General features: G+C 34.8%; 1 protein-coding gene across 1 annotated transcript in view; it reads left to right on the top strand.

Moving 5' to 3' along the window:
* LOC132115507 (GDNF family receptor alpha-2-like) overlaps positions 1-15858 on the top strand; it is a 92176-nt gene extending 76318 nt beyond the window's left edge. Inside the window, exons 5-9 of the mRNA XM_059524015.1 lie at positions 2963-3072; positions 3883-4023; positions 5755-5915; positions 14083-14127; positions 15517-15858. Of these exons, the coding sequence (XP_059379998.1) occupies positions 2963-3072; positions 3883-4023; positions 5755-5915; positions 14083-14127; positions 15517-15639 (580 nt within the window). The 3' untranslated portion in view covers positions 15640-15858. The remainder of the gene's footprint in view (positions 1-2962; positions 3073-3882; positions 4024-5754; positions 5916-14082; positions 14128-15516) is intronic.
* The last annotated feature ends 240 nt before the right edge of the window (positions 15859-16098 follow it).

The raw sequence follows: 16098 nt of genomic DNA, 5'->3' as shown, positions 1-16098 counted from the left end.
ACACCGTTAGATAGAGAGAACAAATAAGACGTAGAACAAATAAGACAAGCATTATACGCTTCATTAGCTGAGTAATGCGGTAGAAACTAAAGGAGATCCGGTTTCAGAGTCTTTCGTCATATGATAATGTCGCAGCTGTAGGTGAGGGAATAATATATATACATATTGACTGAGTCTGAGACAGGCAGCAATTTCAATTCCTGATCACATGGGGGGAAACAGCATCCATCACTTGTCACTATGCCTCTGAGCATCTCGAAAGATGTAGCCGAAGAACAGGAATGCTTTTCCCTAGAGGGATATAGAGGGAAAATAAGCAACAATACAAAAATAAAACAAATATTACAAAATAAAAGATCAAATAATGTATAAACCACTAATTTCTCACTTTGCTTCATCATAGGTTTACCACACACCACTGCTGAGCAATGTGTTTTAACTTACAGGCTCATTCGCAACAGACTGTTTTTGTTTTGCATGTTATCAAGGCAAAGAGTAAGCCTTGATTTTTCATGGGAAGCCTTGCAATAATTTATGTAGGATATGGGCTTTTGCATTATTTATTAGTAAATGCAATGGAATAAACTTTGCTTTTGCCAAAAATTTGTCAAGTATATATTTCATAGGACATTGTTGGTTTTGCTTTGAAAAGCAAAAACATTGTAAATGTATTACAAGATATAAAACATCTTGCCCATTTTTCATATTGTGCAATAGTTAAAGTCGGAAAGTTTTGTGAAGTTTTATGACTTCTAGACCCTATTCTTTCAAGTATTTATATCATGTTGGGAACCATACTGGTACAACAATATTTTTGCACTTCTCTATTTGATTCCAGCAGTGTGAACAGATGTAATTAGACATGTAAATCACAGCGGGATCTTTAGCTGTATGCTGATTAAAAGGTGTATTTACATAGGAGGGAGGGTGTATGAGTTAAACCGTATCTGTGTTTAGTAGTACTAGATTCCACAGAGACCTGCTTCTAACTGTACTTTCTGTCTGACTCAAACTTTAGAGTGCAAGGGCACTGGAACAACAGTGTTTGCCAGTGGTTTCTGAAGGAGAGGTTTCTAAGACTGGATATAATGTCTGTAAAATACAATAATGATAGTGTGATGCTAGCCAACTTTTGTAATCATATTTTAATAGTAAGGTTGTTTCAGAACCCATTCTTCTGCTGAGCTACCATAAAATGCATGATGCAGTTGCAAAGCTGATAACTAATTGATGCAACGGTCGATTTAAACTTTTGTTCATTCTAAAAAAAAAAAAAAAAAATATATATATATATATATATATATATATATATATATATATATATATATAGTTTCAGCTAGTCAGACTATAAGAAGCACTGCATGAAGTGATTTTATAACTCACTAGTTTGGTCTCCTGTAAATCCTAATCATGCTACACATATCAGTAGCCTATATTTAACTTCATTTTTTTTCATGATTGGATATGATTTTGTTGTTCCTGACTACAGGAAAATATACTACTGATACAGTGTCAGTAAAAAGGCCTCTTTGGATATCTGTCATTGAGGAAAACTTTAATTTTAGCAGGGATGATGAAATTATTTCCCCAGTAACTTTTCAAAACCTTCATCTTAATAAAAAAAAAATAAAGAATATACGCTCTGTTTGTTTGAAGAAAGTGAGTAATTTGTGAGTAATCACAATGGCTAAATTTTCACAATATATTATGTTTCCAGATAAAAAAAATAATAATAATAATAATAATAATTAAAAATTTAATAGCACTACTGTTTTCGACACTGAAGAAATATTTCTTGAGCACCAATAAGCATATGGTAGTGATTTCTAAAGGATCATGTTACTGGAGTATTGGCTTATTTCTGAAATCACAGAAATAAAATGCATTTTAAAATAAATCTTATAGACCACAACATTTTGAAAAAGTTATATGGATGCAATATACTATTATACAGATAATTTCTAAACTCATTAATCATATTGATGAATTAATTTATAAAATCAACCTCTTAATTCTATGAATTTAATATCCTATGAACATAAAATTATGAATTAACATTTGTCACCCATACATTAAATGTTTTAGAAGCTGTCTATCTTTGCAACATATGAAAATGTATGTGTGCTGGAGCCAACAATACCTAAAGTATGACTACTAATGAGATCAAGCACAGTTCTGTTCTAAACCATTCCGATAAGGTACCAAACAGCAAAGAAATGACCATAAATGTAAATGTATATTACCTAAAGGACTGATGACTATGTGTTGTGTGTGTGTGTGGTTGGACTGGTGATATATGTGGGTGCTGAGAAACATCCGCTGTGTCTGTTCAATTGTTAGGCCACCCAGCAGTATTCCCAGATCTCCAGCAGGAGAAGGACAGAAATACTGCAAGTCAATGGCCTCTGTAAACTTTCCTGACAATGTTTAAAAAATCTCTGCAACAACAAATTGCCAGTGGTTTATTTATTGCCTTATACAGACAGAGATTGGAAGGCCAAGCTATAAGAAGACAGTTCAAGTATTTGTGGAAGTTCTTGTTCTCTCTTATGCTTCACAGAGGACTTCCTGTCTTCTGTCTGACCCTCAGGATGCCTCTGAACCACAGACATGCTGCAGTCACGGTCAGCAACGATGATTAACTAATGGATGGAGGAAAAAGAGAAAGAGAGAGAGAGAGAGAGAATGAAAGACAGCAAAAGAGAGAGAAATGGTCATGATTTCCCCTTATCTTGAAGAAAAAGCAGTGATGTGTGAAGCTGAAGATGCCTCTGAACATGCACAGACTCTGACACAAAACTCTGTCCTTTGTGTATTGCAGCTGGTCTCTTCAGGCATAAACACATACGCACAGACATTCCCCAAAGTTTCACCCCTAGGCAAAACTATAGACTGCCCGCACTTTGTTCTTTATGGAAAGTAGCTTCATGTTGGCATGTTGCTGTTGTGTTTTTGTGCCAAGGTCACGACTGGCTGATTTCCACACAAACTGTCAGATGACCCCTCACTCCATCAGCGGCTGCCTTAACGATGACTATCAGGCCTGCCTTACATCTTACACCAGACTCATTGGTGAGTCATATATAGCTAGATAGATTATAAATTATAAATGTTTTAAATAATTTTACTACTATATTATACTACTATTAATATTAATATTTTATTTATTTTTTTAAGGAATGAATGCTTTTATTCAGCAAGTATGCATTAAATTGATCAAGAGCTATTTTTTTTTTTTTTGCATGTAAATACATTCAGTACTTTTGAACATTCTATTCATCAGAGAACTTTTAAAGAAAAAAAAAAGAAAAAAATCAAGAAGCACAACTGTATTTAACATCTATAATAGTTCATTGCTAAAGAAATGTTTTTTCAGCAGCAAATCATCTTAGGCTATTAGAATGATTTCTGAAGGATCATGTGACATTGAAGACTGGAGTAATGATGCTGAAAATTTAGCTTTGCCATCACAGGAATGAATTACATTTTAAAATATGTTAAAATTGAAAACAGTTATTTCAAACTGTAAAAATGCCTCACAATATGACAGTACTTTTGATCAAACAAATGCAGCCTTGGTAAGCAAAAAAAAAAAAAAAAAAAAAAATCTTAATTTTGAATGGTAGTGTATAGAATAATATTTTAAAAATCAATCTAAACAGATCAGGAGAAAAGTACTATTAATATTAAATGAACCCTCATTGCACCATCTTTAGTAAACATTAAAAGCATATAAAATATATTTACACTAAATATAAATATAATAAAACACAAATTTGACCTATGAAAAGTAATGCTCATGCTCGAGTCAATTTAATAGTTCACTGTGATACAAATTATTCAGTAACCTCGAATATTTCATTTGGTTTGTTTTCCCAATAGGTACAGATATGACTCCTAACTACATGGACTCGGGTCACTCAAACTTCTCCATCTCCCCCTGGTGTACCTGCAGAGGCAGCGGGAATCAGGAGGAGGAGTGTGAGAAATTTCTACAGGACTTCAGAGAAAACAACTGTCTCCGTAAGTCTTTCTTCCTTTGTTATGAAAGCTTTTCTTTTCTGCAAAGTCAGTCCCTTCTAGCTCCACTTGTCACTCAGCTTTCAGCATTTACATTCAATTCAGAATTTATACTCCGCTTTTTGATAAGCTATTGAGGCTGTGGTACTTATATGAGCATGTGTCTGTTTAGAAATAGGTTTCTTTACTACTTTTTAATCCTGAATGCTGCAGCTAAGGTGACAATGTTTGAAACCTGCCATGTCTTTTATTTACTTTCCATTAGAAAATTCATTCCATGTGTGGAAGCTCTACCCACCTCCAGAATCATAAATGTCTGATTGTTTTGGAACTAATGTCATGCTTGTTGGCAGAAATTAAACATGTAGGCTGAGGCTAAATAAGGCTTCCAGCCTGACTTGTTATCATATGCGACTACAGGACTCCTTTTTTGGTATTTCATAGTGATAATGTGTCAGTTCAGTCATTTAAACTGAGCTTTATGGCTTATTTTATAAAGATTATCTAATTAAATGTATTACTTCATTTATTTAACATCTAGATTTACAGATTTTAGATGTAGTTAAACATGTTCATTTCATAGCATTGAATACTCCTAGCATTACATAGACTAAATCTGTTTATTACGGCTTTTAGTCTCTGTGTTAAGAATTTACCTTTGTTTACAGACTTTCTGTATCAATGGTTATAAAAAAATGCATAATTAGAAATAAGCAAATAAAATTATAATTATTAGGAAGCAAATAAAAGACAATCAGAGAAATTCCACCCAAAATGTTTGATTGCTTGTCAGGAATATCTTCCAGAGAGTGAAATATGCAACAGAGCGGAAAACGAAAACATAAGATAATAAGCTACAGAGCTTCAGGCATTAGCTCAGCAGACATTTCTTCCGATATCCCACTGAGAGATAGGCTGAGAAAGATTTCTCAAGTCAAAATAAGCATGGATACAGTATCATTTGCATGGATTTCATGTAAATCATGGCTCTGTTACCAAACATAGTGTGACTGCATTTTAAGGAATTGTAGGCAAACTTTCAGGTGACAGTTAACCAAAAGTTAACAATACCTTGTTATATGGGTGAATTGCAAGGTACCATTACATACTGTATATCCTTTTTGCAAACAAGATCGCATAATAAACTGCAATATACATCGAAGATTGGCAGAGAAAATTCATGCAATGTTATAAATGTATGTAATTGCATAGCAGAAAGCAATAAACACATTTGTGTCCTGAGGTTTGATGTTAGCAACATGCCAATATGAAACTCTTTTGAATTCAATAGTCATATCTCCTGTCTGCTTCATATTAGCAGCATTATTCTTACGCTGTTGGTAAACTGTGGTTAGTGAACTTGTTGCCTATTAAGAGTGTTTTATATAGTAGACACAAGCTCATGGAGGCAGTAGATAGCAAGCCAGCTCACATAATTGTAAAACTGCCTGTGTATGTGTGTGTGTGTGTGGGGGGGGGGGGTGTCTTGTTTTGTTTTTCTAGCAATTAACTGATTCCAAATCTGCAAGCTTTACAGAAGTAGCATTTAACTGAACTGCTGACCCCCAGATAGAGATAACTATTCCTTGCTCCTTACAAACTCGGAGAAGGCGACATTACTTTTCTGCTCAAGGGATCTGGAGAGTTGAAGTCTCTCTGACTTTCTGTGGAAACATTCTCTTATGAAAATGTGCTTTGAATCTATGGGTTTTTTCCCCCTTTCTCTTCCCACAGGAAATGCTATCCAGGCCTTTGGCTATGGGTCGTTACCCAAGCCTGATCCTCAGCCTACTACAGGCTCAGTGAAACCTGATCTTGAGCTCACTGCCAGCATCCCTAAAACTACTATGGAACTGGAGGAGCCCTGCATCATATCATCCTGTGCTAATTTAAATGTAAGTCAGATTTCATGCGGTCGAGTAGTTTTAGCATTGTATATTGCATCGTGAATTTGAATGATAATGTGGATTTGATTCAGTAATACCACAGTGCAAAAGAAGTGCCCTTAATTGTTATGAATCCACACTTGTACTTTCAAAGAACATAGAGGGTCTATTTTAAATGTTCTATATAAAAAGTGTACATTTTTTTCCCACTAAGATAAGCTTAGTTAGAAACTGAGGTGTTGTAGTCAATGATGCAGAAAGTAAAAGAAGCAGCTGTGTGACTGAATTAGAACATGTTGAGGTTAGTAAATATTTATATCTCACCACGTACTGTACAAAGCTGCATTTACAGAAAATCAACACACTTTCCTCATTTATTTTAGTCATACATATTGTAGTGAAAAAACAGCAACATATTTACATATAGGAATATTGTATGCTAACTGTCACTTTGCATTTAATTAGCATTTGATTGGACTAGTTGACAATAGTCAAGCTATGAACAACTGTAGAATAAACAAACAACAAGAAATAAATTAGTTGACATTTGTACCTTTGTTTGGTTAATTGCACACACACACACACACACAGAGCAGAGTTTTTCACCTGAGTGCAGAATACTCTCCAGAGATGTTGATGGGCTCATAATTAACATATTAAAGTTAAAAATGTAAAATGATTGAATGTGCCTCTGAAAACAGCACAAATAGACCAGACAGAATAATGTGTCCTCACGATTTCCCCAAGGAGCCACAAAAATGCACATCACTATTTACACTGTATGATCTGTTCGCACACATGTGTGTGTATCTATACATGCTGAGCCAGTAGAGCAATGCTTAATTTATTGTAAAAAAATATCATTTGTGAATCATGCATTTCCCAAGCAGGAAGTTTATAATTAGAGACTGCCTGAGGGGGAAACATTGTTAAACTTTACCATTCTCTAGAATCAGAAACATGTCAGATGTACATCACAGATTAACCCCATAGCTGAAACTCAGATTTTTATTCTGGTCCCACTCAACTGAAAGATGAATAGTTTGCCATGGGCCATTTTTCTCATTCTGACAGGTAGAAAAAAATGGGCAAAGTCTCGCTCTGTTTACTGTGTTTTAATTCCAGGCAGAGTTCGACATCACAGTGATTTTTGAAGGGGCGCTTTGCTCTGTCTAGCAAGTCCAATAGCACTTAAAGTTTGCCTGAGGCAGGAAGGATGTTCCCTCACAGAATCTACATGTAGAAGTAGCATGTCTTGCACATGGGCACAACCGAGGCAACAAGTCTATTCGCCCAACACTATGAATCGTCTCCAGTGCTATATTGGTATGAATGATCAGAAATTCATCTGGTTATTCCTATCATAGATATTGTATAAATCATAGATATTGTAATTTTTAATTGTAAATTTACTTTTTTAGGTTATGGTTTAGTGATATGGAACTGTAATGCTGTCGACTTTATTTCGATAGTCCACCGTATACATTCTACAAACTTTAAGTAACTTTGCAACTACTTTTCAACTAGCAGTCATGAGAGAATTAACAGACTGTCAGCTTAATATTTGCTAACACTTTATTTTGATGGCTATAACTTTACAAGCACTCAACAAATTATTCTACTAACCCTAACCCTAACCTAAAAGTCTAGTAATATTCTAATGAGAAGTGTAGAGTAAATTAATGACAGTTAGTCGACATGTAGATTCAGAGTTACTTATGGTTATTAGAATGTCTTATGCCATAGACTTACATACATAGATGCCTCATTATTAGGCTGCTATATGTTAGCCATATTAGAACTGTCAAAGCCGGTTCGTGAACACTCAAAAGCAAGTTGACTGTTCGTCTGCAACCGTAGTTATACTGTACACCAATTTGCTGCGCAAATGTCTGGAATCTGGAAAAGTCATTTATTTTTTACTGAGAGTGATGACAGATTGACCATTCTAAAATGACGGCACGTTGACTTGGACAGCCTGGAGTGGTTGAATGTGGTATCTACATATACATATCTATGTTTAAACAAGCATTCAACGGCCAGTTGGTATAAATGGCAATATTTACCTTTTTTGTCGTTGTTGTTGGCCTAAACACCTTGTAAAAATGTCATATGCACCAACAACACAATGTACGAATTTGAATTAATTTAAAACATACAGTTTGAAACGATTAACGTGAATACATGCTTTATCAATGTACAGAAGGTAATTTCCCTGAAGTTTACGGAATAATCAACCCCAGGGCCCACTATGACTGTCTTTTCGAGGTGACCAAATATGGCAGTTATTGCTTTCTCCAATGATACAGTCATGGACATTGCCATTTTCTTCTTTAATAAGAGAATTTCTGATTTAAATCAGAGATGCTGATTTTGATTTAATGCTGTCAAATTGACAACAAAGAATCAGAAAATGATGCTGCCTTCAAGTGCACCTGGGAAATTCTTTCCTTTGAATTGGGCATTCGTTACTATGACATGTCCATCATTGAGATTTAGCCTAAACAAAGCAAACAAAAAGAAAAATATACCATGTGAACAATGTATCTAAATAACTATATCTGAATATAAAAAATTACTACCTTTTTTTGCAAAATCATTTATTATAATTCACACATTCACCAGTATTACATTGAAAATAAGGTTGATATGAAGAATGGTTTGCTCTCACAAAGCCCTGTGTACCAAGATGACTGATTTTGTGAGTATTCATGTGTTGGTTTGTTTGAGCAGAGTTGTATGTGTGTCTTACTGTGCGTTTCAGTGTAAACAATCAGGACAAGTGTAAGAGTTCTTAAGCAAAGAGCTAAGATGTGAATGAGTGGAAGAGAAATGGAGGAATATGTTGAGAAGCAAAGGGTAAGAGAGGAGGGCATTAGCAGAGCTGTGAACAGAGATCTGGGCTGATGTCAACAGGCAGCTGACACACATCACCGCTCTCGCTAATTAATTGGCTTTTAGTCACTGTCCTCTGTTTCTCCACCACCACCAACATCCCCGCCTGTCAACACACAATTTTGGTCCCTTCCTTTGTATCTTGCTTTGTCTGTCTGTCTGCCTCTCTCATTCACACTCTCTCTCCTTGCTAGCTGCAGTACGGCAGTTATGGCTTTTGCCTAAGCCTGCATCTAATTATGCATGTTTACACAGGAAATACTGAAAGTTCACTGCATGAGCCAATGCTAATTCAACACAATCACTACATTCATAGATCAGGTGAAATAGCACACAAAACAAAATAAAGAGAAATACCATACACAAACACTGATAAATACAATTTTATTGGTAACTGCAGTAGTATTTATTTCACTTAAACATAGTATTACGTGAATAGTGCATTTGTAGTTATGGGCATGAACAGGAAGATATAAACATAATGGGGTAAATTTACTAAGATTGAATCGCACCTATTGATAGTGTTGTTTATTTGCATGGATGGTTTTTGCACCCGGTTTGCTAAAGAATCAGGCAATGGTGCAAAAACACATTTGGGCTGAACACAATTAGCACGATAAGCCTGTACTGAGTAAAATAAAATAAAATAAAATAAAATAAAATAAAAAAATTTCCCACACTATAAATACAAATGAACTAAACTTAAATAACATAAAATAAAAATAAAATAAATACAAACACCTAAATAAAATATAAATAAATTAAAAATGTAAAAATAGAATAAAATAAGTTTAAATATATAATTTTCCACAATGTTAACACAATTAAGCTACCATCAAACAATCCATGCATACTAAATACATCAAAATATATAGCAATAGTAATATTTACTGTATATACATATATTTTTATTACAACATTTTAATAGATGACTTCAGTGAACATTTTGATTGATGACACAAAGAAATCAGCATTTTGAATGATTCATTTAAATAACACTCAGATCAGCTCTTTAAAATGAAAAAGTGCACTCAGTCATATCAAGTGTCTGCACATATGTGTGGTTATAACTCCATGTGATCATCATTTGATGAAAAAACAAAAAAAATGGACCAATCTTAATAAAATGGCACAGAATTGTTTAAGAATATACAACAAATTGTCTAATTTACATAGAAGTAGCCATGCCTGTATTGAAAATCACTATTATAAAAGACTTAAATACAAAGATCAAGCATAATTTTGTGCTTGCTCAAACTAGTTTGGGGGTTGTTCATGAATAAGACATAGGGGTTTACGGTGAAATCCCTCACACTCTTTAACAGCTCATATAATGCACTTACTTTCACAACATCTTGAAATCACTCATTATAATAGTCCTTCATGCTTTTCCTTTTAATCAGGGGAGGAGAGATTAAGATCGATTCAGTCTCGGGTAAACAGTTTTGTGTGGAGAGAAGGCTGACTAAGGGAGCGGCACACAGCGGACACAAATTGAGGCACTAAATCCCAAAGGGATACAGTCTCTGCCTCCCGGACATTGTATGTGTCATGTGGCCTTCGGGTTTTCTGGACTACAGCACCTGATTAAACCAACAGCTTTGTGAGAGGCAAACAGATACAGGGTAATAACAGGGTGTTGCTGCAAGAATGCGATTTTAATTATAAAACGCTGAGAGGTGTTCTTGATATGTTTAGAAACAATTCAGCACCGAAACCAGGCATCGGCATTGTTCACATGCTATACTTCTGTCCTATCTTGAAGGTGTCTGGAGATGATATCATCTCCTCTAAGCCTCAGTGGTCTTATTGCAAATGCCAACCTGGCCGCACAGATGTACTCCAGGCCTTGCTGAAAGGTCTCAGTCTTTATTCTAACGTAATTGAAAACAGATTTATTGGATCAGGGCGAGTCTGCATCTGTGCGAGTGCGCTAGTTCAATCCCACCCTTCTTTGTCATAAACAATACCACGGTGACGTCTTGACAAACAAGCTTTGATGACCTTGTTTGGGAGTGCAGAATTTTACAGTGTGCGATGCAGGAATAAATGTATAGTTATATGAGTCAAAAGGAATGGTATGATTTGTACCTCCTTGTAAAGACCTTCAAGTATGAGTATGATTATGAGACCTTATGAGAATTCAGCCAATTAAAAGAAAACCTGTTGCCAAAAGCGGTGGCTTAAAATAAAACAAAATATGTAGAATGGGACAATATGTACGGACAAGCTGTATGGAGTCTATCATACGATTGGCGGCTTATATACCACAATTGCAGGGAATGTAAATGGTACATTTCTTGGCTTTAGTGAAAAGCTGATACCATTAAAAAATAAATAATAATAATAATAATAATTTTTTTTTTTTTATAATTTCACACATTTTGAACCAACTTTGTATTGTTACTATGTCGGTTGTACAATGTGAACTCTTTTTCATGCACCAAGATATTGCATTATTTTTTTCAGCAAGAAGTTTTTTTTTTTTTTTTTTTTTTTTTTTTTTTTACATTTTTTATCTCATTGTATCTTAAAAATATATCATACATTATAGCTTTTGTCATTATTTGTAATCAAAAAAAACAGAACTAAAATCTTTTGACAGCTCCAGGGCTTTTGCGAAATGTATATATTGCACTTCTGCAGTTTTCGTTTAGAATTGTTTATGCAGGGTGAGAACAAAAACAAAGGAAAGATGAAAAAAAGGAAAGAAAAAATGAAAAAATAAACATACACATTAATACACAAAAGTAAAACACTGAAATGTACAAACTGCAATATTGGATCCCTGGTCACAAACGGATGGATCAAACTCAATTACAACCCTTTTTCTTTTCTTTTTTTTATCACAGCCTAAAGCTCTATTCATGTATACATAGCATTAAATATATATATATATATATATATATATATATATATATATATATATATATATATATATATATATATATATATATATATATATATATATATATATATATATATATATATATATATATATATATATATATACAACCCGAATTCCGGAAAAGTTGGGACGTTTTTTAAATTTTAATAAAGTGAAAACTAAAGGAATTTCAAATCACATGAGCCAATATTTTATTCACAATAGAACATAGATAACGTAGCAAATGTTTAAACTGAGAGATTTTACACTTTTATCCACTTAATTAGCTCATTTAAAATTTAATGCCTGCTACAGGTCTCAAAAAAGTTGGCACGGGGGCAACAAATGACTAAATAAGCAAGCAGTTTTGAAAAGATTCAGCTGGGAGAACATCTAGTGATTAATTAAGTTAATTGATATCAGGTCTGTAACATGATTAGCTATAAAAGCTGTGTCTTAGAGAATCAGAGTCTCTCAGAAGTAAAGATGGGCAGAGGCTCTCCAATCTGTGAAAGACTGCGTAAAAAAATTGTGGAAAACTTTAAAAACAATGTTCCTCAACGTCAAATTGCAAAGGCTTTGCAAATCTCATCATCTACAGTGCATAACATCATCAAAAGATTCAGAGAAACTGGAGAAATCTCTGTGCGTAAGGGACACCCGTGGATGCCCGTGGTCTTCGGGCTCTCAGACGACACTGCATCACTCATCGGCATGATTGTGTCATTGACATTACTAAATGGGCCCAGGAATACTTTCAGAAACCACTGTCGGTAAACACAATCCGCCGTGCCATCAGCAGATGCCAACTAAAGCTCTATCATGCAAAAAGGAAGCCATATGTCGACATGGTCCAGAAGCGCCGCCGTGTCCTGTGGGCCAAGGCTCATTTAAAATGGACTATTTCAAAGTGGAATAGTGTTTTATGGTCAGACGAGTCCAAATTTGACATTCTTGTTGGAAATCGCGGACGCCGTGTCCTCCGCGCTAAAGAGGAGGGAGACCTTCCAGCATGTTATCAGCGTTCAGTTCAAAAGCCAGCATCTCTGATGGTATGGGGGTGCATAAGTGCATACGGTATGGGCAGCTTATATGTTTTGGAAGGTTCTGTGAATGCTGAAAGGTATATAAAGGTTTTAGAGCAACATATGCTTCCCTCCAAACAACGTCTATTTCAGGGAAGGCCTTGTTTATTTCAGCAGGACAATGCAAAACCACATACTGCAGCTATAACAACAGCATGGCTTCGTCGTAGAAGAGTCCGGGTGCTAACCTGGACTGCCTGCAGTCCAGATCTTTCACCTATAGAGAACATTTGGCGCATCATTAAACGAAAAATACGTCAAAGACGACCACGAACTCTTCAGCAGCTGGAAATCTATATAAGGCAAGAATGGGACCAAATTCCAACAGCAAAACTCCAGCAACTCATAGCCTCAATGCCCAGACGTCTTCAAACTGTTTTGAAAAGAAAAGGAGATGCTACACCATGGTAAACATGCCCCGTCCCAACTATTTTGAGACCTGTAGCAGAAATCAAAATTGAAATGAGCTCATTTTGTGCATAAAATTGTAAACTTTCTCAGTTTAAACATTTGCTATGTTATCTATGTTCTATTGTGAATAAAATATTGGCTCATGTGATTTGAAAGTCTTTTAGTTTTCATTTTATTAAAATTTAAAAAACGTCCCAACTTTTCCGGAATTCGGGTTGTATATACATACATGTATATATATATATATATATATATATATATATATATATATATATATATATATATATATATATATATATATATATATATATATATATATATATATATATATATATAGCTGTAGCTAGCTGTATCAAAGATCCCTCTGACTTTTTCAGCTCTGCACAAAAAAACACATCTCTTTGAGCACAAGCTTAAGAACTGAGTGAAATAATGACATATTTTGATTGATATTCCAGTAGTTCAGGTAAATCATTCTGCATCAAGAGCCTCATCAGTCCGTTCATTACACTTCACAGATCTGTGGAAGAGCCCTATCAGAGCAGAAACTAACACGCTCACACATTTTAAATGATTACATATTTGCATGCATTAATATGCACATTTTGGAATTATATTTTGGATTTTTACTTTCTGTCTAGAAACACTTGGAACTTTTATGTCAGACAGGTTACATTATTGGACTGGATCACTATATTCTGGAGGTTCTAACCCCAAGAAATCTATAAAGAATAAAAGAGGCATATCAGTGAGCCTGATAGCGCTTCACATAAGACTCATTGTCAGATGATAGATAAGATAGACATGCATTACTGAGGGGTAATGTAGATCTCTCAAACAAGACAGTATCGTATTATACTTAATTCCATATCTGAAGGATAACCTTATTTCCTTGCAGGAACTTGATTGCTATCCATCAAAAGACTACATCTGCGGAAGTGAGGTAAGATGTACAGCCAGTGAGTTCAAGCATTATCTATAAGTATCTCAAGCTTGTGCATGAGAAAAAAAAGGATTGATGACTATTGCGTCCAGAGGAAAAGCACAACTGCATGACTTTATTGTAAATGTGTTGTAATCACACATATGCCTTGTACAGTCACTTGCTCAACATGTACTGCAAAAGCTTTAGGTCAGTATTACAACACCTGTCCAGAAAACTGAGAAACATGTAAGAAATTATATTTTGCATAATTTAGATTTTCATCTTCATTAGATTTTTTTTTATTTTTTATTCTGAGATTGTTTTTGATGCTTATTAATAGTAATAATAATACTATAATATGAATTTGATTTACTGTAATAAATGAAAAGCTTTATTCATGGAATTGTTATGAGAATTAAATGAAACCATTGAAAGTTATGCAAAAGACAAAAAAAAAAAAACATTATGGTAGTATTTGTCGATATATGCTAAATACAGGGATGCACATAAGTGGTCCGCATGCGAGACCAAAATAAAAAATGCGTAATATAAATATGTTCTGACAGCGCATTTGCGTACCGACATGGTTGACAGCTGTTAATGCACAATTACCATTTTAGATCACAAACTACTATATAAGTTTTATTTTCAACCTGAAAGCATAAATCTAGGCTATTCCTACCGTTTCAAAGAACAATGCAAAACTGTGACATTCATCCACTGGCGCTCTTTAATCAGCAGCGCTAAATCAGGAAGCGCGTATACTTACTTGCCGGCAACCTGCCAAAATAAAAGCCTGCTGATTTTAAGTTTGAATATGATGAAAACGCTTTTGTTTATTTATTTTTAGACGCTTTTTTCCAAAGCGACTTAAAATTGAGGAGTACATAAAGCGATTCTTCTTAAAGAGGCAAACAAACAAAGTAGTAGTAAATATTACCATTTTATTTTTAAGTGTATTTACTATAAAATAAATGCATTTGTATTTAATACTAGGACTGCTTTTTATTTTTAATAATATTATCACACACTATTATTTAGTTTATTTACTATTTAGTTTTTAAAAAACTAAATAAATAAAGTGTAATAATATTATAACTATTATTAATTCATTGTTTATAGTTGCATTTAATGGGTCACGCTATATGCAGTGTGAGGACCAAACCAAATCTCCAGGTTCTCTTATGAGACCCAGGCTGAAAAAATTATGTGCAACCCTGGCTATATACTGTATGTAGAAATAATGTCAGTTACAAAGTAAAAATATATCAAATAAATTATATATATATGTGTGTGTGTGTGTGTGTCACCAGCATGACCTGGACTTATTTTCATGAGGTTTGCATAGTATCTGATGTTTCATATAATAATAATACTAATATTATTAATATTGTTCTTTCCTGGCAGGTTCCTGGCAGTCCACCTAACACAAGAGTAGAGTACCCCAGAAATTCAAGTCCAGGCACAAAAGCTCTAACTGATGTTTTGATTCTCGGTCTACTGTTTGCTCTTGGAAACCTCGCTATATAGATCTACCTGAGCTTCATAAGCCAGCGCAGTGAGGAAAAGGCTGATGGAAACCCCCTCATGATCATCTTCAGACCAAACTAATGCCTCTCTCCTCTACTGCAGCTTTCTTTCTTTCTTTCAAATAAACACCAAACAGAAAGAACACAGAGACTCATATTGAAAAGACTGCTGCATCCTTGCCATGGCCGAAAGAGAACGTTGCATACCAAATGAGCAAACGGCCAAGAAACAGATATTGCGTATTTAGCCGCTGGAGTCCAAAGTCTGGTGCCTGATTGGTGGACATGCAACTTAGCTTTCCGATCTAGTGTACTACTTCCTGCCGCCCACACCACCAATAAAAAGGGCGTCTCGCAGCACCCATCAGGCCTGAATTACCTGTTGTCTGGCACTGGATTACACCATCTCTGAGAGGCATTCTCCATCCCGGCCCACTGCCCATTTATTGGATTTGCTATC

This window comes from Carassius carassius, chromosome 34 (genome assembly GCF_963082965.1).
Source record: "Carassius carassius chromosome 34, fCarCar2.1, whole genome shotgun sequence".
NCBI classification, from domain to species: Eukaryota; Metazoa; Chordata; class Actinopteri; order Cypriniformes; family Cyprinidae; genus Carassius; species Carassius carassius.
The sequence above is the reverse complement of the archived record's forward strand: the minus strand, read 5'-3'. Positions and strand labels throughout refer to the sequence as shown.